This window comes from Ursus americanus, chromosome 4 (genome assembly GCF_024610735.1).
Source record: "Ursus americanus isolate L20-20 chromosome 4, mUrsAme1.1.p, whole genome shotgun sequence".
Taxonomy (NCBI): Eukaryota; Metazoa; Chordata; class Mammalia; order Carnivora; family Ursidae; genus Ursus; species Ursus americanus.
Genome location: NC_142130.1, coordinates 31,632,184 through 31,653,241, shown reverse-complemented (window position 1 = coordinate 31,653,241; position 21,058 = coordinate 31,632,184). Strand labels below are relative to the sequence as shown.

The 21,058-nt window shown below is 39.0% G+C and overlaps 1 protein-coding gene across 5 annotated transcripts in view; it reads right to left on the bottom strand.

The window, feature by feature from the left end:
* The window catches only part of RNF168 (ring finger protein 168), a 40,759-nt gene that overhangs the window by 13,613 nt on the left and 6,088 nt on the right, over nt 1-21,058 (bottom strand). For 4 of the 5 annotated variants that reach the window (XM_087861542.1, XM_045812606.2, XM_045812607.2 and 1 more), the window contains 3 exons: nt 11,300-11,376; nt 5,951-6,130; nt 3,534-3,655 (listed from right to left, as the gene is read on the bottom strand). In XM_087861542.1, coding sequence (XP_087717668.1) covers nt 3,534-3,655; nt 5,951-6,130; nt 11,300-11,376 — 379 coding nt within the window. The remainder of the gene's footprint in view (nt 1-3,533; nt 3,656-5,950; nt 6,131-11,299; nt 11,377-21,058) is intronic. The other variant, XM_045812610.2, reaches the window with a different exon arrangement.

Here is a 21,058-nt window from a genome sequence, read left to right as displayed (position 1 = left end):
CTATATTCCACATCTAATAACAATGGTTTCTTTTTCAAGCTTGTATCATTTGTTTCCTTTTATTGTCTTACTGTGCAGACTAAAATCTCTAGTACAACATTGAACAGAAGTGGTAAATAGCAGGCCACCCTTGTGTTTTCCTGTTCTAAATGGGAATGACTTCAATTTTCTACCATAAAGTATGATATCTGGTATAAATTTCCTAGTAGATATCCTTTAACAGGTTAAGTTTCTTCCTATTCCCACTTTATTAAGAATTATCACTCCCATGCTTTTGATATTTAAACAGTTAATAAGTTAATAGTTAATAGGTTAACATTATATAATTGTCTAATATTAAGCCAGCAATGTATTCCTGGAATTGTCATCTTAAATATATTCTTGTGGCACCTGAGTAGTTTAGTCAGTTAAGTGTCAGACTCTTGGTTTCAGCTCAGGTCATGATCTCAGGATCCTGAGACAGAGCCTCTCATCGGGCTTTGCACTCAGGGTGGAGTCTGCTTGGGATTCTTTACCCTCCCTTTCCCTCTCCTTGTGCACTTGTGCTTTCTCCTTCCACCAGAGAAAGGAAGGGAGGAAGGGAGGAAGGGAGGGAGGGGAAAAGAAAGAAAGAAGAAAGAGAAAGAACAAGAAAAATTATTTTAAATTTATTTAAATTATTTATTTATTTTCAGCCCCCTTTTCCCCCTTTTTCTGATACGGCATTTAAGGTTTTCTAAATACCACTGTAGCCACCTCTCAAAAGTTTCGATGTATAATACTTTCAGTTCTATTATTTCTATCAAAATTTCTTTAACCAATGACTGACTTAGCAGTTTTTCTTTATTTTCAGACACTTGAGTAGTCTTTTTGTCAATCATTTTAAATTTGAGATGAAATCCATATAACATAAAATTAGAGATGAAATCCATATAACACAAAATTAACAATTTTAAAATGTACAATTCAGTGGCATTTTAATATATTCATGAAGTTGTAAAACCATTACCTCTATTTAGTTTCAAAACATTTTCATCACCCCCAAAGGAAACCATGCGTTATGTTAAGCAGTAACTCCCCATTCCCACTTCTCCCCGGCCACCGGCAACTACTAACCTGCTTTCTGTCTTTATAGGTTTCCCTACTCTAGCTATTGCACATAAAATGGTATAGAAGGCAACCCTTTTTGTCTGGCTTTCACTTAGCATGTTTCTGAGGCTCATTTATGTGATAGCATATATCAGTATGTCACTCCTTCCTAGAGTTGAGTAATATTCTGTTGTATGGATTATACCACATTTTGTTTATTCATTAATCCTTCAAACGGACACTTGTGTTTGTCTATCTTTCAGCTATCTGAAGTGCTGACACAAAATCTATATACAAATACTTGTTTGAATTCCTGTTTTCAATTCTTTTGAGTAGATAGGTAGGAGTGGGACTGCTGGGTCCCATGGTAATTCTGTTTAACTTTCTGAGGAACTATCAGATTGCACCATTTTACATTCCCACCAGTAATCGTACAAGATTCCAATTTCTCCAATCTTTGCCAACATTTGTTATTTTCCTCTTTTTGGATTACAGACATCCTAGTGGATGTGAGGTGGTAGCTAATTGTGGTTTTGATTTGCATTTCCTTAATGACTAATGATACTGGACATCTTTTCATGTGCTTATTGGCCCTATATACATCATTGGAGAAATGTCTATTCATGTCCTTTGCTCATTTTGAAATTGGATTGTTCGTCTTAAGTCACATAAGAATTCTTTATATATTCCAGAGATTACACCTTATCTGTTTTTAACTTTGCTTTAACTTTAATCTACTAGTTTCTCAATTTCTGCTTTTAAATTCATCTGTCCATTTCTGTATTTCTAGTAAATGTTTGTCTGTATATATTTCATTTTTTTTTTAAGATTTTTATTTATTTATTCGACAGAGACAGAGACAGCCAGCGAGAGAGGGAACACAAGCAGGGGGAGTGGGAGAGGAAGAAGCAGGCTCATAGCGGAGGAGCCTGATGTGGGGCTCGATCCCATAACAGCAGGATCACTCCCTGAGCCGAAGGCAGACGCTTAACCGCTGTGCCACCCAGGCGCCCCTGTATATATTTCAAAGTATTTATTTAGGTACATGAAGATTCGTGACAGTTATATCCTTTGAGCAGAACAACAGTACATCAATATAAAATATATCTGCTTTACTCTTAATGGTTTTTCTCTTTTCTACTTTGCATATTATCAGCATTAACTATATTGACATTGAGACATCTATTTTTCTCTTTTGATAGCAATCTCATTTACCTGCCCACCAAATCTCCCATCTCCCTGCTCCAAAATGAAAATCTCTATGAGTTTTGGAAGGAGGTAAATTACCTGCACATATTTACTCAATTGAGCCAAAAGCCCTTACGTATGTTTATTAATTTATTTTTTAAAATAGGTTCCACACCCAACATGGGACGTGAACTCATGACCCTGAGATTAAGAGCTGCATGACCTACCAACTGAGCCAGCCAGATGCCCCTATTTTTAAACTCCAGATCGTGGTTCTTAAACTTTTCCAATTGTTAATTACTATGGGAAAGCTTATAACCTAGTAAAATCATCAACTCTACCTGCTCCTGGAGGGGTGTTGTAAGAAGACTAATCTACTCCACTACTAAATCACTACTGACTACCTGACTCATGCTTTCTGTATAGCAGAGAAGAAATATAGTGCATTAACTGAGAAAAAGAGGGTGGGGGAATGACCTAGATGCCAAGTTCAGTGAGGATGACCTTATATGGGACTAGCTTTTCTTATTTGAATCTAAGCCAAGAGAAAAAGGAATCCAACTGGTTAATTCCGAGAAAATGGGAACATGAAAATCCTGAGGCATCAAGATAAAAAAAGACTTCAGGGACACCTCAGTGGTTCAGTCAGTTAAGCATCTGACTCTTGATTTTGGCTCAGGCCATGATCTCAGGGTTGTGAGATTAAGCCCTGCGTCAGGGGATCCACGCTGGGTGTGGAGCCTGCTTGGGATTCTCTCCCTCTCCCCCTGCCTCCCCTTCCCCACTCTCTCCCCCTTCCTCTTAAAACAAAACAAAACAAAACAAAACAAGACAAGACTTCACATCTCTCTTCATGCTAACCAGGCATCTAAGCTATGTGAGTAGCACCCTTATTTTCACTTTACATCAATCTCAGACCATCTCAGACCATCTGGAGAGTTTTTATGCAAAATTCATGGACAAAATTTTAACAATCAGCAGACTATATGAGCAAAACACCAGCATACAGTAAGTGATCAATAAATAACTGATGGGGCACCTGGGTGGCTCAGTCAGTTAAGCATCTGACTCTTGATTTTGGCTCGGGTCATGCTCTCAGTGTTGTAACGACGAGCCTCACATTGGGTTCCGCTCTGGGCATGAAGCCTGCTGAAGATTCTCTCTCTCCCTCTCGCTCTGGCCCTCCCCAACCCCCTGTCCATGCACACGAGCTCTGTCTCTCGCTCTCTCCCTCTCTAAATAAATAAATAAATAAATAAATAATCATGCTCACTTACTTATGAATATCTCCAGTGTTTGTTTGTTTGTTCTTACTTTTCTTTTGAGACTTGGTTGTGACTGTATCAGATTTCCTGGAATTCAAGGGAGAAGCCAAGACACTTCCATCACAGAAATTGTTCTTCAACAGAAAAAGCATAACAGACATTATTTTTAAAAATTATAATAAAATAAGCTATTATTTTGACTAATTCAGAATCCACAACAGAATTTTTCAGGAATTATACTCTCATTTAAATTCTACACATCCTTTGAATAACACCGACCATGCAAAAATTAGTATAAATAGGATTATGCTCATCCAAGTTGGTCTACATTAATTACATTTTTACTCTGCATTATAAAACACAAAGAGCATGATACTAAAATCATTTTTCTAATGAATGGCTTCATGTAACTACCTTAATCTATAGGGGAAAATTCCAAAGAGTTGCGGATATACCCGGAATAAAAGGTAATTTTATGTAAAAATAATTTAATTTAGGGATTTAAGAGCATACCAATATCATAAATATTTACCTACTATCCCAGTCTCATAAGCTTCTCACTACACTACTGGAAAAATTAATATACTTCGTGGTGGTAGACACTTGGCCCTGGACCACCAAACTTTCTCATGTAAACCCAGAATTCTTCTAAAATATCAATAGATCTACTCTTATAATCCCTGCTAAAAACAAGATTTAGAACAAGACTCTTGACAGGTAAAGATTACCCCAAATTCTCCTCTTTGATGTATTTTCTTACCTATGTCATTTGTTTTTTTATTGACAAATGTCTTTTAATTTCCTGACTGTACCTTTTCAAAACTATTCTACTAAAATTTTAAAAAGAAGAAATATATTAAGAAGGGCAGGGGTGCCTGGGTGGCTCAGTTGGTTAAGCTTCTGACTCTTGACTTTGGCTGAGGTCTGAGTTCAAGGTTGTGGGATCAAGGCCCATGTTAGGCTCTTTGCTGGGCATGGAGCCTGCTTGGGATTCTCGCTCTCTCTCCTCTCCCTCTGACCCACCTCCCCCTCTAAAAAAAGGGGGAGGTATATAATCTACAACTTAGGTACACTATTACGAATCCTAGGCCTCTCAAAAAAAAAAAATCCCAATTCTGGATATATTTTGTTTTGGTAAGTGTATTTTAAGATATTTGTTGTTTAAAAGTAGAGAATTGTTTTCAGAGGTTCTCAAACATGAATGCATACCAGGCTTCCCTAGATGTCTCTGGGAATGGTATTTCCTAAATCCCATCTCCAGAGAATCTGATGCAGTAGGCTTAGAACAGGTACGGGAATTTGTATTTTAAAAGAACCCCAGGTGATTCTGCCAAATTCTTTCAAATCACTGGGTCCCACTGTACTCTCAAGTCTTAAAAGCATGGTTTTATCATCCCTTCTTCTATTCATGTAGTAATTTAACTACAGCAAGATAATAAAATCCAGGTCTAGTGTATTACTTAAAAATTTAATGTGCTTCACTTGCAAAAAGTGATTTGCATCCATACAATGGAATATTATACCACTCTTAAAAAGAATGAGATAAAACCATATGTATTTCCAGGAACAATCTTTAAGACATATCAAGTGAAAAAATGGAACAAAAAACCAGTGTGATTGATACATTCTTTTCAGGTGAATAAAAAAAATGAGAAACTATTAATAGTGCTAAACCTTGGGGAAAGAGACTAATGTAACAGAACAGGAATGAGAATACAGAGGTGGAAGGGGAGAGAGGAAGCTTTCACTGTAAATAGCTTTCCTACATACTCTGAATTTACTAACATATTAAAAAATTTTTTTACATATACTTCAATGGGAGCAAATATGTAAAAACAAGCAAAAAGTGTAATAATATGTAAAAAAAAAAATTTTTTTTTAAGATTTTAGTTATCTGACAGAGAGGGAGACAGCCAGCGAGAGAGGGAACACAAGCAGGGGGAGTGGGAGAGGAAGAAGCAGGCTCCCAGTGGAGAAGCCTGATGCAGGGCTTGATCCCATAACGCCAGGATCATGCCCTGAGCTGAAGGCAGACCCTTAACGACTGAGCCACCCAGGCGCCCCGCAAAAAAAAATTCTTTTTAAGTAGAGCAAATATGTCAGAAATTGCTTCTAGTCATAGTGATCATTTCCTCAGATCTTTGAAAACCACACAGTCGGGACGCCTGAATAGCGCAGTTGGTTACGCGGCCAATTCTTGGTTTCAGCTCAGGTTGTGATCTCACAGTTGTGAGATGGAGCCCTGAGTCGGGTTCTGCACTCAGGGTGGCGTCTGCTTGAGATTATCTCTCCCTCTGCCCCTCCCACTTGTGCTCTCTCATTCTAAAATAAGTAAATCCTTTAAAAAAAAGCAAGCAAGCAAGCAAGCAAAAGAAAACCAGAGAGTCAAAAGGAACATTAATACTTCAAAATTCTCTCCTAAAACTTACAATATTAATGCTTAGCTTTCTTGCTAGTTCTTCATCACTTCTCAGCTGTTCTTCCATCTCTCTTCGCCTTTTTTCTGCCTGTTGTTTTTCCTCCTCTTCCTCCTCTGCTAGTAATCTCTGTATGTATTCTTCACTGGCTTTGTTTTCTTCTTCCTCACTGGCTCGTCGCTCTGCCTCCACCTTAAACATGATTAATGAAGAACACTTCAGACTCTGAACTTTTTAATATACTTGCAACATTCCTTTCTTTTTTTTTTTTTAAGCAGGCTGCATGACCAGTATGGACCCCAACACAGGGCCTGAACTCATGACCCTGAGCTGAGATCAAGGCTGAGATCAAGAGTCAGACACTTACCCAACTGAGCCACCCAGGTGCCCCTATACTTGCAATAGTTCTTTTTTTTAAGATTTTATTCATTTACTTGAGAGAGAGAATGAGCGGTGGGGAGAGGGAGAGAGAGAGAGAAATACTCCCTGCTAAGCAGGACCCTGATATGGGGCTTGATCCCGGAACCTGGAGATTATGACCTGAGCCAAAGGCAGACACTTAACCAACTGAGCCACCCAGGCACCCCTACACTTGCAATATTTCTTAAGAAGAATGGTAAAAGTAATAAAAAAAAGGGGCGCCTGGATGGCACAGCGGTTAAGCATCTGCCTTCGGCTCAGGGTGTGATCCCGGCGTTCTGGGATCGAGCCCCACATCAGGCTCCTCCGCTATGAGCCTGCTTCTTCCTCTCCCACTCCCCCTGTTCCCTCTCTCGCCGGCTGCCTCTATCTCTGTTGAATAAATAAATAAAATCTTAAAAAAAAAAAAAGTAATAAAAAAGAACAAATTGGCAGGAATTAAAATGATTCAAATGGAGTACAAATCTGAAGGCAAATTCCTGCAGAACAGTTCAAGATGTCTCTTCAAGGAAACCTTCCCCAGTCAGCCCAATGACATCTTGATCAAACCCCCATCCTTCCTCACCTCAGTCCTATCACACTCTCAACTACACTGTTACAGTATTTGTGGAAATGTCTCTAGTTAATACTTTTCCTTGGTTAACTGAATGCTATGTGCTAACTAATTTAAGCCTAGATTTCTTAACCAAAACCTAGCAAAGGGGATGGAATGATAAAAATTGAGACTAATCAGGGTCTAACCCTGAAGTTAGGAAGAATCCCTCAGGCATAGTGGGCAGGAGTGGAGTGGCTGCCTGAAGAAGCAACCACAAAGGCGATTATGTGATTTACAAATGAGGAAACAAACATAGAAAAGCAAGTAACTTTCTTAGATCATTAAGTGGCAGAGTGGAGACTCCAACTCAAATTCTAAGACTTAAGGCCATGCTTGTGGTCATTTAAACTATACTTCCTGAAAGAAATAATACAAGAACCATTCTAGAAATCCAAAGGACTTGACTCAAGAATAAGTCCTTGATCTAATTCAAGTGTAGGAGACATAAGGGAAAGTCTGTTAAAGAGTAAGTTTTCTTGCTCTTAAAAGAAAGTCATAGGAAAAGACTGCTGCTTCTTCCTCTGCATGTTATATATGCACCTGAGGTTCAAAACTGTGCAGCCATTTTGCTATTAGCCGGAAGTAAAGTACCTGACAGAAATGGAGCTAGAACTCCGAATGAAACCAACCCTGAAGCCCGACCACCTCTGGAATTCCAGTTAACTACAATGTTCTTATTTAAGGTAGTTTAAGTTAGGTTTTCTTTTACTTCTGGTCAAAAGCATCTTTACAGAACCTGTTCTCACTACATTGTCGTAAGGACTAAATTATTCCTTTAAAACTCTTACTTAAGGGGGCACCTGGGTGGCACAGTCAGTTAAGCATCCAGCTCTTGGTTTCAGCTCAAGTCGTGATCTCAGGATTGAGGGACTGAGCCTCATGTCGGCCTCCAAGCTCAGTGCGAAGTCTGCTTGAGATTCTCTCTCTCTCTCCACCTCCTGCTCATGCTCTCTCTCTCTCAAATAAATAAATCTTTAAAAAAATAAAATAAAATAAAACCCTTACTTAAGGACACTACTCGGCCATACGTTCACAATTAAGTTAACCATTGTTATTATTATTTTAGTTTTTCTGGAATGTACATGGTCCAATACAGTAGCCACTAGCAACAGGTGCCTACTGAGTAGTTAAAATGTGACTAGTCCAAATCCAAATGTAGTACAAGTATAAAATACACAAAAGGTTTTGAAGACCAAGTAAGAAAAAATAATGTAAAATCCTTAGATGTTTATACTTAAAAACTTAATTATGTATAATCTGATATATTATTATATAGTTAATGCATATCATTTTACATAGTTAATATGTTCTATACTGATTACACGTATTTTAGATCACATGAAATATTTGTGTTGAATAAAATATACGTTAAAATTAATTTCACCTGTTTTTTAAAAAATCTCTAAAAAATGTGGATACTAGAAAAATTTTAATTATAAATGGGCTCACATCCTATTTCTATTAGACAACACTGTTCTACACTAAGCAGGATGGTAGTAAAAATATTAGCGCTCTCCAAGTATTACTGAAGTTCAGAGGCTCTTCTGTAAGCATTAGTCCCCTCTTTTCCCATTAGGTTCTTCACAATTAGCCCTTCATACTCACCTCATCTAAACTCATTATTTGTGTCCCCCAAAATTCTTATGCTGAAACCCTAATCCCCTACATGACAATATATGGAGGTAAGGGCCTTTAGGAGGTAACTGGGTTATAAGGGTGAAGCCCTTATGAAGGGAATTAGCACCCTTACAAATAAGAAACATGAGAGAAATAATCTCTTTCTCTGCCACGTGAGGACAGAACGAATAGGCAGCTGTCTACAAGCCAGGAAGCAGGCCCTCATCCAACAGCAGATCTGCCTGTGCCTCAGTCTTGTTCTTCCCAGTTCAGAACTGTGAGAAATAAATGTTTTTTTTTGTTTAAGCCACTCAGTTCATGGTATTTTTGGTATAGCAGCCCCAATGGAGTAAGACGCCCATAATCTACTACCCTTTTTCCATCCTTTAAGCTCAAAGCTTCAGGGAAATGAAAAAAACTTTCATAATTAAATGCTTAAGAATCACTATCACAAAAACTAACTCAATGAAAAAGTCACAAGTTAGCAAGATATAAAATTAATATGCAGAACTCAATTACATTCATATACAGAAATAATAACCAGTTGGTAGTTTTAACAATTGAGAAGACAAAAATGATGTAGAAAAACTGGCAAAAAACAAGGACAGTTCACCCCCCAATTATAAAAATGTCCCTTAATTATATGAAAATATAATTTTCCTCATAAGAGAAATACCAAGTAAATCTACACAGAGATAGGACTTCCAGCTTCCAGTAATGATGGAGTAAAACACTGGTGGAAGGGATCTTCCAATAGAAAACAATTTTAAAACAAACAATTTTAAAACCTGGACATTATACAATAAGCAACTACCAAAGGGGGGCGCCTGGGTGGCACAGCGGTTAAGCGTCTGCCTTCGGCTCAGGGCGTGATCCCGGCGTTCTGGGATCGAGCCCCACATCAGGCTCTTCCGCTATGAGCCTGCTTCTTCCTCTCCCACTCCCCCTGCTTGTGTTCCCTCTCTCGCTGGCTGTCTCTATCTCTGTCGAATAAATAAATAAAATCTTAAAAAAAAAAAAAAAAGCAACTACCAAAGGAATCGGAGAGTGAACATAATCAGACAAACTGCTCCTCCTGGCTTTAAGCCTGGAGCTAATATAATCTAACACCTATGGAGGAAACTGACCCACACTTAGGGTCACCTGATATTCTAAAAGGTTCACAGACTATTTACTGGAGGAAAGATGCTCGTTACAATACATGGGGGTAGAATAAGGGAATATTTGTATGAGAAAAAAAAAAACAACTTCAACCCCTACCCCATGTCATACTCAAAAACTAACTGAATGGATCATAAATCTAAAGGTAAGAACTAAAGTTCTTCTAGAACTAAAGAACTAAAGTTCTTCTAGAAGAAACTTTTGTGACCTTGGGTTAAGCAAAGTTATCAAACTGTATACCTAAAATTAGTAAATTTTCCTATTTTGAAATTTACTATAGATAATTCTACCTCAATAAACTTTTTTTTTTTAAGATTTATTTATTTGACAGAGAGAAAGAGAGCACAAGCAGGGGGAGTGGCAGAGGGAAAAGCAGACTCCCCACGGAGCAGGGAGCCTGATGCAGGGCTAGATCCCAGGAACCTGGGATCATGACCTGAGCCGAAGGCAGAGGCTTAACGGATTGAGCCACCCAGGCACCCCAACAAAAAAGTATTTTCTTAAAAAGAAAAACAATGCCAATACCATTTCACACCCAACAGATTAGCAAAAATTCAAAAGCCTAACAGTACTCTATTGGCAAGGGTGTTTTGAAACAGGCATTCTCACTGGAAATGCAAAATGGTACCCCTGTGAAGGAGAATTTGGCAGTTATAACAAATCTATATATCATTTACCCAAAACCTGGCAATCTCACGTCTAGATATTTACTGTGAAAACATACTTCTAATAATATTAAAATATATATGCACAGTATTGCAGTATTATTTGTAATTAGAAAATACTGGAACTATCTTACTCTCTCTTGAGTAATATGATTTCCAGGGGCTATTACCAAGTAAAAAAAGCAAAGTTCAAAAGAATATATAGTATGCAATATTTAATAAACAAGAGTGCGTGTGTATATATATATATGTTTATCTTTCAAAAAAAACACCAAAGGAAGGATAAACTACACAGCAATAAAACTGGTTATCTACAGTGTGGTAGACACAGGGTGGATAACATACAGCAGGGAGTATCCTCTCTGAGAATAACTTTTTGTGTTATTTTTACTTTTGGGTGCATGTTAATATTCCACACATTCAAAAAATATACAAAGAAATTAATAAAGACGGGAAGGGAAAATTTAAAAAATCACTATCACATAAGAGCACCAATTATATATAAAGCTAGTAACTATTGCGAACACATGTAAAAAACAGCCTTTGTAAAGGACATTAAAATTATCTATATTTCAATATATATTATTTATACAGACATATATGGGACACCTAAGTGGCTCAGTCAGTTAAATGTCTGACTCTGGATTTTGGCTCAGGTCATGATCTGAGGATTACGGGATCAAGCCCTTCATGGGGCACCACACTCAGTACTGAGCATGAAGCCTGCTTCAGAGCCTCTCTCTCCCTCTCCCTCTGCCTCTCCCCCCACCGCAGCACACACACACACACTCTCTCTAAAAAAAAAAAAATAAACCTTTTTTTAAACAAACACAAAACTGTATGCAGAATCTGAAACCAAAAACAAAAGAGAATCTTCCCAAAAGAGAGTAACTTAGTACCTACCTTGCTTATCTCCTCTTCATATTCTCTTCTCAATTCCCCGGGTTTACTTAATAAGCGAACTGGCTGACAGTCATCAACTGTTTCAGATCAAGAAAGAAAAGAATATTATAGGCAACACAGAATTTTATGGCTTGCTTTGGTCTTTCATAAACCTATATTAATATGAAAATGTGAAATTAGAATGAATGTACAATTATTAATAGCTAGAGCAATATCTTCTCTATGGAGTGCCATTTTATTTTTTTTCCTAAAGATTTTATTTTTAAGTAAACTCTACACCCAACAATTTAAACCTACAACCCCAAGATCAAGAGTTGCACGTTCTACTGACTGAGCCAGCCATGAGCCCCTATGAAAATCTACTTTATTTTTTGAAGATTTATTTGAGAGAGAGAGAGAAAGAGAGAGAGTGGACGAATGGGGGGAGGGGCAGAAGGAGAAGGAGAAGATGACTCTTCCCTGAGCAGGGAACTTAACACGCGGCTCTATCCCACAACTCTGGGATCATGACCTGAGTCCAAGGCAGACGCTTAACCAGCTGAGCCACCCAGGCACGCCTGGGATTCCATTTTAAAAGAAAGTCCAGGGGTGCCTGGCTGGCTTAGTCAGTGGAGCAGGTAACTCTTGATGTTGGGGTCATGAGTTTTCTTGCTTTGTTTTTAAGATTTTATTTATCTATTCATGAGAGACAGAGAGAGATGCAGAGGGAGAAAGAGAGTCCCTGAGGAGCAGGAAACCCAATGCAGGACTCAATCCCAGGACCCTGGGATCATGACCTGAGACAAAGACAGACACTTAACTGACTGAGCCACCCAGGTGCCCTGGGGTCGTGAGTTTGAGTCCCATGTTGGGTGTACAGATTACTTTGAAGAAAAGAAAGAAAGAAAGGAAGTAAGGAAGGGAGAAAGGGAGAAAAAGAAAGGAAGACAGAAAGAAAAAAACAAAGAAACAAAGAAAGGAAGGAAGACAGTCCAAGGTTTTCTGGTTCAGAATGGCAAATGAATACATATACTTATCTCTTGTTCTAGAACCTATTAAAATAACAGTATTAAAGGAATTTTTAAAAAGTAATCTTACAACAGCAAAGAGATTAAGGATCAATCAGTAAACAAGAAACTTCAACAAATTTCTAGAAAATGGGAAGCTCATATAAAAGAGATGACTTATACATCAGAATGAAGAAAAACGCAACCCTCAGAAAGGAAGGTTAGGCGGGAGATCTGCCCCATATACCAGAAGAGCAGCTCGGGCTCAAAACCACAAAGCACAATACAGACCACAATGAGTAAGTGTGGGACAGGGAATTAAAAGTTCATGATCTGTTAAATCAGAATACTTGGCTGGTAGGCATTTCTTCCTAGATGTGTGTATAAGTGCATATATGCACACCCAAAAGTTATTTTTTAAAGATTTATTTATGTATTTGAGGGAAAACACAAGAGCACTTGCGTGAGCAGGGGATGGGAAGGAGAGAAGCAGATTCCCCTTTGAGTGTGGAGCCTGACCCGGGGCTGAATCCCACAACCCTGAGATCATGACCTGAGCCAAAACCAAGAGTCAGACGCTTAACCCACTGAGCCACCCAGGGGCCCCTCAAAAGTTATTTTTTAAAGAAACTGAATTATCTGGACAGAGCCAGTAGAGCCTTCTAAAATCTGGCACTTCAGGTGGCAAAGCATAATGGCCAAGCATAACCTCAAACAATGTCTGCCAGACACCAATGCCAATATACGTACAAGGAGCGTTATTCTAGGCTCTCGTTTTTATTTTTATTCATTTATGTTTTTGAAGGCCCTCATTTTTAAACATGAAAAGTAAAACTAAGGATCATCAGACATTTCAAACGAATCTACAGGATTAAAGAAACACTAAGCCACAGAGAGGGGAAAAAATCATCTCAAGTTAAATCTAGAAAAAGAGAACACAACTGCTTGTTTACAGGGCAGCTATTACAACTCCAGCTGACTGCTGCCACCAGGAAACTTAGGTCTGTCCTTGCCATATTTTCTGATTTTTTCAAAACAATCCAGAAATCCGTATTTTAAAGTGAAATCTCCCAATTTTAAATGTTGGCACTGAATGGGTCACAGAAAACATGTCTGTAGGCCTTACATGGCTTGCAGACCAGCAGTTTGGAAATTCACAGAAGAACTAAAAACAGTAATATAACTCCAACAGGTAGCAATGAAGTATGCTAAATTCTTATTTTACCTGTTGAGGATTCATTTGAGGCAATACAGTGGGAAATACAGGAGAGAGAAGTGTAAGGCTCCTGAAAAAAATAGTAGGGGCTAGAAACAAAGCCCAAGAAGACAGGAGAGACAGCAGCACTTCAAGTACAGCACTTCTAATAAAGGAGGATAGGGTACGTGTAAGAGGTAGTGCAATACCAGACGTGACAGTTTAGTGGGTGGCAAATTTCTCCCATAAAGGGATAGATAATAAATATTTTATGCGTTGCGGGCAATGTAGTCTTTGTTGCAGTGACTCAACTCCTGCCATTGTAAGCACAAAACCAGCCATTGATATAGATGAGTGCCTCCGTTCCAATAATACTTCATTTACAAAAAAAGATGCAAGCCAAATTTGGCCTGACTCCTGATTTCAGCTCAGGTCATGAACTCAGCATCATGAGGCTGAACCCTGCCTGGGGCTCCACAGTCAGCGAAGAGATCTCTCTCCCCCTCCCTCTGCCTTTCTCCCATTTCGCTCGCTCTCTAAAATAAATGAATGAATGAATAAAATCTTAAAAAAAAGATTAAAATGGTAAATTTTCTGTTATATGCATTTTACCATCATAAAAACAACAACAATCAAAACTTCTGTTAAAAAGAAAGCCACAGGAGGACGGCTTGTTTCCTTCCCCTTCAGAGTAGCATGCTCTTTGTGGTCATTTTGTAGAACAAAAGCCACCTTGGATATCACCCATTGTTAATGTTTTGGGTGGCCACATTGGAGTTTTACTTAAAGACTTAAAATGGCTTTGGAATAAACATTAAAAAAGAAAAGAAAAAAGAAAACCACAGGGCTATTATGGAGACACATAAGGCCCCACATCAGTAAACCAGTATTTAATATCTAACCTAACTTCAGCTTCAACCCCCTCAAATGTAACCTTTAACCACCCAAACTGGAACTTCCTATAGACAATCCCCCAAGAGGCCCCTTCCCCCTTAGAAGAGTGACCTTGCCTAAACATTGCATTCCTTGCTAATAAATTGTTTTTATTTTTAAAATGTTTTATTTTTATTTTATTTTTTTTTAAGATTTTATTTATTTATTCGACAGAGATAGAGACAGCCAGCGAGAGAGGGAACACAAGCAGGGGGAGTGGGAGAGGAAGAAGCAGGCTCATAGCAGAGGAGCCTGATGTGGGGCTCGATCCCATAACGCCGGGATCACGCCCTGAGCCGAAGGCAGACGCTTAACCGCTGTGCCACCCAGGCGCCCCTTATTTTTAAAATGTTTTAAATATTTATGGTTTTTATTTTAAATATCTGTTTTGTTTTTATTTAAGAGTGAGAGAGAGCGGGTGTGGGGGGGAGGTGCAGAGGGAATATCAAACAGAATTTCTAGTCGACTCAACACTGAGTGCCAAGCCTGATGTGGGGCTCGATCCCACGACCCTAAGATTGTGATCAGATTCAAAATCATAAGCTGGACTCTCAACCAACTGAGCCGCTCAGGCACCCCATTACTATTATTTTTTAAATGACTCTTCTCTGCCTTTCCTTTCCTGCAGCTCAGAGGAGCCCTCTACTGCTTGATGGATGAGATGCTGCCTGATTCATGAATCGTTTAATAAAGTCAATTAGATCTTCAAATTTACTTGGTTAAATTTTTTTTTAATAGTTCTATATGATGACAAACATCATAAAATTAAAAACAAACAACAAACTGGGAGAAATTATTTGCAAATATATAAATCAATAGAGAACCGAATTAAATTAAATTAAAATTTCCCACTGTATTTAATATTGCTGTCTTACAGTGAGTGTTCCTCCTGAGCAGCCAAGATTCACTACAGGAATTTTATCCTCATACTCTTTATTTTATTCTGAAAGAAAAATCCAAGTACATCAAAGAACTCAATGTTCAAAACTGGACCAAAACCAAATCACAATAAACCAAACTCGAACAATTAAGTCGTTTATAATAATTACTTTCATCACTCAATTTGACTCTGCTTGCATCATCATGGAAATAAAGTTTTCTTCCCCCAATTAAGTTTGCTCATCTAATTTTCCTCTGAAGCCTATAGGGTTCCTTGATTCTTCCCAGTTTCTGGTGGTTTACCAGCAATCTTTGGTATTCATTCGTTTGTAGATGCATCACTCCAACCCTCGGTCTTCATAAAGTGTTCTCACTGTGGGTTTTTGTATCATCCTCCTTTCTTGTGTGTCTGTCTCTGTTCGAATTTCCCCTTTTAATGAGGACACCAGTTATAATGGATTAGGGCCCATAACACTAATGACCTAAACTTGACTACCTCTGTGAAGGTTCTATTTCCAAGTAAGTTCTGAAGTATTAGAGGCTAGGACTTCAACATATCTTTTTAAGAAAACACAATTCACCATATAACAAAGTGTAATTGATCCTCACCGAAAAACTATAAAATATTACTGAGAGAAATTGAAGACCTAAATGAATGGAGCTATTTTCATGGGTACAAAGGCTCTATGTTGTTATGATGTCAATTCTCCCCAAATTGATCTAAAGATTCAACACAACCCAAATCAACCCCTATTATGCTTTTGCTAGAAAAGGACAGGTTGATGAAAAAATCTATATGAAAACAGAAAGGACCTAGAATACCCAAAGCAAACATGAAAAATGATAATAAAGTTGGAGAGCTATTACTATGTGACTTCAAGACTTTCTACAAAGCCACAGTAATCAACAATATGATTTTAACATTAAAATCAACAAATCAATGGAAAAGAATAGACCCACTTTTCTTATACAGAAAAGTCATTTCAACAAAGGTACAGGAATAAGTGATATCTGTATGAGAAAAAAAAATTAACCTCAACCCCTATCTCACACAATATTCACAAAATTTGAAATGGATCATAAACCTAAAAATAAAAGCTAAAACTATAAAGCTTTTAGAAAAAAACATAGAAATACTTTATTTATTTGAGAGAGAGAAAGTGCAGATGTGTGCGGGGGTGGGGGTGGAGGGGTGGACAGAGGGAGAGAGAATACCGAGCAGATTCCCTGTTGAGCGTTGAGCGCAGAGCCTGATGTGGGGCCCAATCCCATGACCCATGAGATCATGACCTGAGCCAAAACCAAGAGGTGGATTCTTAACTGACTGAGCCACCTAGGTGCCCCAGAAATATTTTAATATTACTACAGAGGATAAGGTTTTTTAGGACACAGAAAGTTATAACCATAAAAGTAAGTTTATTAATTAGACTTTGTGAAAATTAAAAATTTCAGCTCAACAGACTACCTGGGTGGCTCAGTCAGTGGAGTATCAGAGTCTGGATCTTGAGGCTGTGAGTTTGAGCCCCACGCTGGATGCAGAGATTATTTAAAAAAAGAAATAAAATCTTGAAAAAAGTTTTCAGCTCATCAAGACACCATTAAGAAAATAAGCACAATAAATAAATAAATAAAATCTTTAAAAAATAATAACACAAAGATAAACAATTCAAGAAGCAAAAGATTCAGACAGACACTTCATAATGGAAGATATATAAATGGTCAATAAACAATAAGAAGAGATTCAACATCATCAGTCACCAGGAAATGCAAATTAGAACTACAACGAGATAGGACTACAAATCTATCAGAATGGTTAAAATTAAATAGATAACACCAAATGTTGCTGAGCATGTTGTAAATGAACTGAAGGTATTTCTCCAATTCTATGTTGAAACCCTAATCCAACCCTATAGTATTTGGAGGTGAAGCTTTGGGGAGGTAATTAGGTCAGAAGGGTAGAGCCCTCCTGACTGGTTTTAGTGCCTTTAGAAGAGGCCGGAGAGTGAGCTAGCTTTCCACCAGGTGAAGACATAAGCAGGAAGAGCACATCCACAAAGAGCTAAGTCAAACAGCATCTTAATCTTAGACTTCCCAGCCTCCAGAACTATGAAAAAAATATATTTCTATGTTAAAGGCACCCCAGTCTATATACTTTGTTACAGCAGCCCAAACTAAGATGGGCAGAAACCAGAATTTGCAAACATTGTTGCTGGGATTAGAAAATAATACAACCATTTTGGAAAATGATAGTACATAGTTTCTTACACAACCAAGCATATACCTACTCTGAGCAATTCCACTCCTAAGTATCTGCCCAAGAAAAAATGAGAACACATGACCACAAAAAAACAAAACTATTACAAGAATCTTCACAGCAACTTTATTCCTAATAGCCCAAACCTGGAAACAGCTGAGGCACCATGAAATGGAGAACTGCCAACAAAGTATAACATAGTCAGGGCACCTGGGTGGCTCAGCCATTAAGCGTCTGCCTTCGGCTGGGGTCATGGTCCCAGGGTTCTGGGATTGAGCCCCACATCGGGCTCCCTGCTCGGCAGGAAGCCTGCTTCTCCCTCCCACACTCCCCCTTGCTTGTGTTCCCTCTTTTGCTGTCTCTGTCAAATAAATAAAATAAAATCTTAAAAAAAAAGAAGTATAACATAGTCAACCAGTAGGATGATACTAAAAAACAAAAAGAAATAAATACCCACAAGATGAACCTCAAACATTATACTAAGTACAAGAACCTTACGTGAAAGTATATACATTGCATAATTACTATTATAGGTTGAATTGTGTCCCCCAAAAAGATACATTGAAGTCCTAATACCTGTACTAAGAAAGGGACCTTACTGGGAAAGGGTTGCCGTGGATATAACTGAGTTCATATTGCAGTAGGGTGGGCCCTTTATGCAGTATCACTGGTGTCCTTATAAAAGAGGAGAGAGATACAGAGTGCAGAGAGTCCTATAAAGACAGACACAGAGAGAGAATGCCATGTGACTATGGAGGCAGAGATTGGAGTTATGTAGCTGCAAGCCAAGGAATACCATGAACTATCAGCAACACCCATGAGCTAAGAGAAAGACATGAAAAAAGAGGAAAAAAAAAAAAAAGAAAGAAAGGCATGGAACAGATTCTCCTCTAGAGCCTTTAAGAGAACATGTCCCCAGGGGCGCCTGGGTGGCTCAGTCGTTAAGCGTCTGCCTTTGGCTCAAGGCGTGATCCGGGCGTTATGGGATTAAGCACCATGTCAGGCTCCTCTGCTGGGAGCCTGCTTCTTCCTCTCCCACTCCCCCTGCCTGTGTTCCCCCTCTCTCTGGCTGTCTCTCTCTGACAAATAAATAAATAAAATACTAAAAAAAAAAAGAGAGAGAGAGAACACGTCCCTGCTGACACCTTGATTTTCGACTTCCTGACTCCAGAATTGTGGGAAAATAAATTTCTGTTAAACCACCTAGTTTGTGGTACTTTATTATGTCAACACTAGTAAACTAATAGAATTCCCTGTATATGAAGATCTGGAAAAGGCAAAACTCATTTATGGTGGGAAAAAATAAAAACACTGGTTGACTTATGGAGGATAGGGGTAGAGATTAACTGGAAAGGACATGAGGGTACCTTCAAGGGTGATGGTAATATTCCGTATTTTTATAAGAGTTCATGTTACAAAAGGTTATACATATGTGAACACTCAGTGAAGGTACAATTAAGATTTGCGTATTTCACTGCATGTAAATTTACATTAAAAGAAGAGTTTTATAAGCTAACATTGAGCCCTCAAATAAGGGAAAGTGAAATAAATGAAAAAATAAGATAGATGAAAGATCTGTGACACAGCAAATATAAAAAAATACTGTCACGGGGCACCTGGGTGGCTCACTCGGTTAAATGTCTGCATTTGGCTCAGGTCATGATCCCAGGACTCTGGGACTGAACCCTGCATCAGGCTCACTGCTCAGCGGGGAGCCTGCTTCTCCCTCTCCCTCTGAAGTTCCCCTGCTTGTGCTCTCTTGCTCTGTCTTTCAAATAAATAAATAAAATCTTTAAAAATAAAATAAAATACTGTCAGGATGCCTGCGTGGCTCGGTTGGCTAAGCACCTGCCTTTGGCTCAGGTCAAGATCCCAGGGTCCTAGGATCCAGTCCTGCATCGGGCACCCCGGCCGCAAGGAGTCTGCTTCTCCCTCTACCCCTCCCCCGGCTTGTGTGGATGCGCGCGCCCTCTCTCTCTCTCTCTCATATGCTCTCTCAAATAAATAAAATCTTAAAAAAGAAAGAAAGAAAATGTTACAGCACTATTCATAACAGCCCAAAATGCCCAACATCAATGGACATAAAATTTTTCATTTCTTTCACTATTTAATATCCATACAACATAGTACTGTACAGCAATGAAAACAAACTACATCACACAGATCATGGATCAATTCCCCAATATAACAGCGAGCTAAAGACGCTAGACACAAAATACAAGATGCCATGTTTTAAAAGGTTCAGAACTGGTAAAAGCAATCTACGGTGCTACACATCAGGACAGTAGTTACAGGGATGGTAAGTGACTAGAGACTGGGCCACAGAGAGAACTCAGGAATTGTGCTTAAGTTCTGGGTCTTGACCTGAATGCTGGTTATATAGACATTTTCACTTCAAAAATTCACTGAACTGCAGGTTTACAATTTGTATACTTTTTTTTTTTTTTTGTGAGAGAGGGAGAGGAGAGGGGGGGAGAGAGTGTGCGGGATCATGTGCACGTGCACTTGGGCAGGGGAAAGAGGGGGAGAGGGAGAAACAAAATCCCGAACAGTCTCCACACCCAGCAGGAGCCCCGTGCAGGCTCCATCTCACCACCCTGAGATCATGACCTGAGCTGAAACCAAGAGTTGGACGCTTAACTGACTGAGCCACCCAGGAGCCCGATTTGTACACTTTTGTATATATGTTATACTTCAACAGAATTTACGTGAAAAACAAAGCAAGGAGGATCAACCTCCAGAACAGTAAAGTGAAGAGATCTGTAGACCAGTTCTTCAACAAAACCACCACAACTGGAGAAAGGTATAAATAATCAGTCCAATAAAAATCCCTGGAAATTGTCCTAGGAACATACATCAAATGAAGAAATATTTCCCCCCAAATTTACTAAAGCTCAGTAAGAAAAATGAGAATTTTTGGCACTTGAGCCATAACCTTCTCCCAGCTAAACAAGAGGGAGGCTCCACTCCAAGTGGGGTGGCCAAGCCAGGGCTTCCTGTCTCCCCAGCTCCTGGTAAAGAGCTACAGCATCCCTCTGGGAGAACAAACTGCCAACATGTCTTATCCCTTCCAGCTGCAGAGACTGAATTCCAGGTAAGTGGACCTGAGAGAGTGTGGGGTCCCTTCCTCCATCCACTTCAAACACACAGAAGGGAAGCGTTACCCCCGGCACAGCAGGTAGAGAATACTAGGGCCCCTATTGCCCTCATCACAGCTCATTCATGGGGCAAAGGTTCTAGGGCTGGCAAGCCAATTAGACTGGAGGCTACTATGCCAGCCTACTGTCCTGTTCATAAAGAGAGAGGTAAGCCATTGTCTCTGGCTCTAGCTCTAGAACACGGACTCAGATTTAGCCCAGGGAAAGAGGCAGACCGTAAGAACTGAGAGCTCCAAAGATCTCCCACAAAGAAAATGGGTTTATTTAGAACAGAATGTGGAGAAGTCCAAGCCTAACACCAGTCTGGGCACCTGGGTGGCTCAGTCAGTTAAGTGTCTGCCTTTGGCTCAGGTC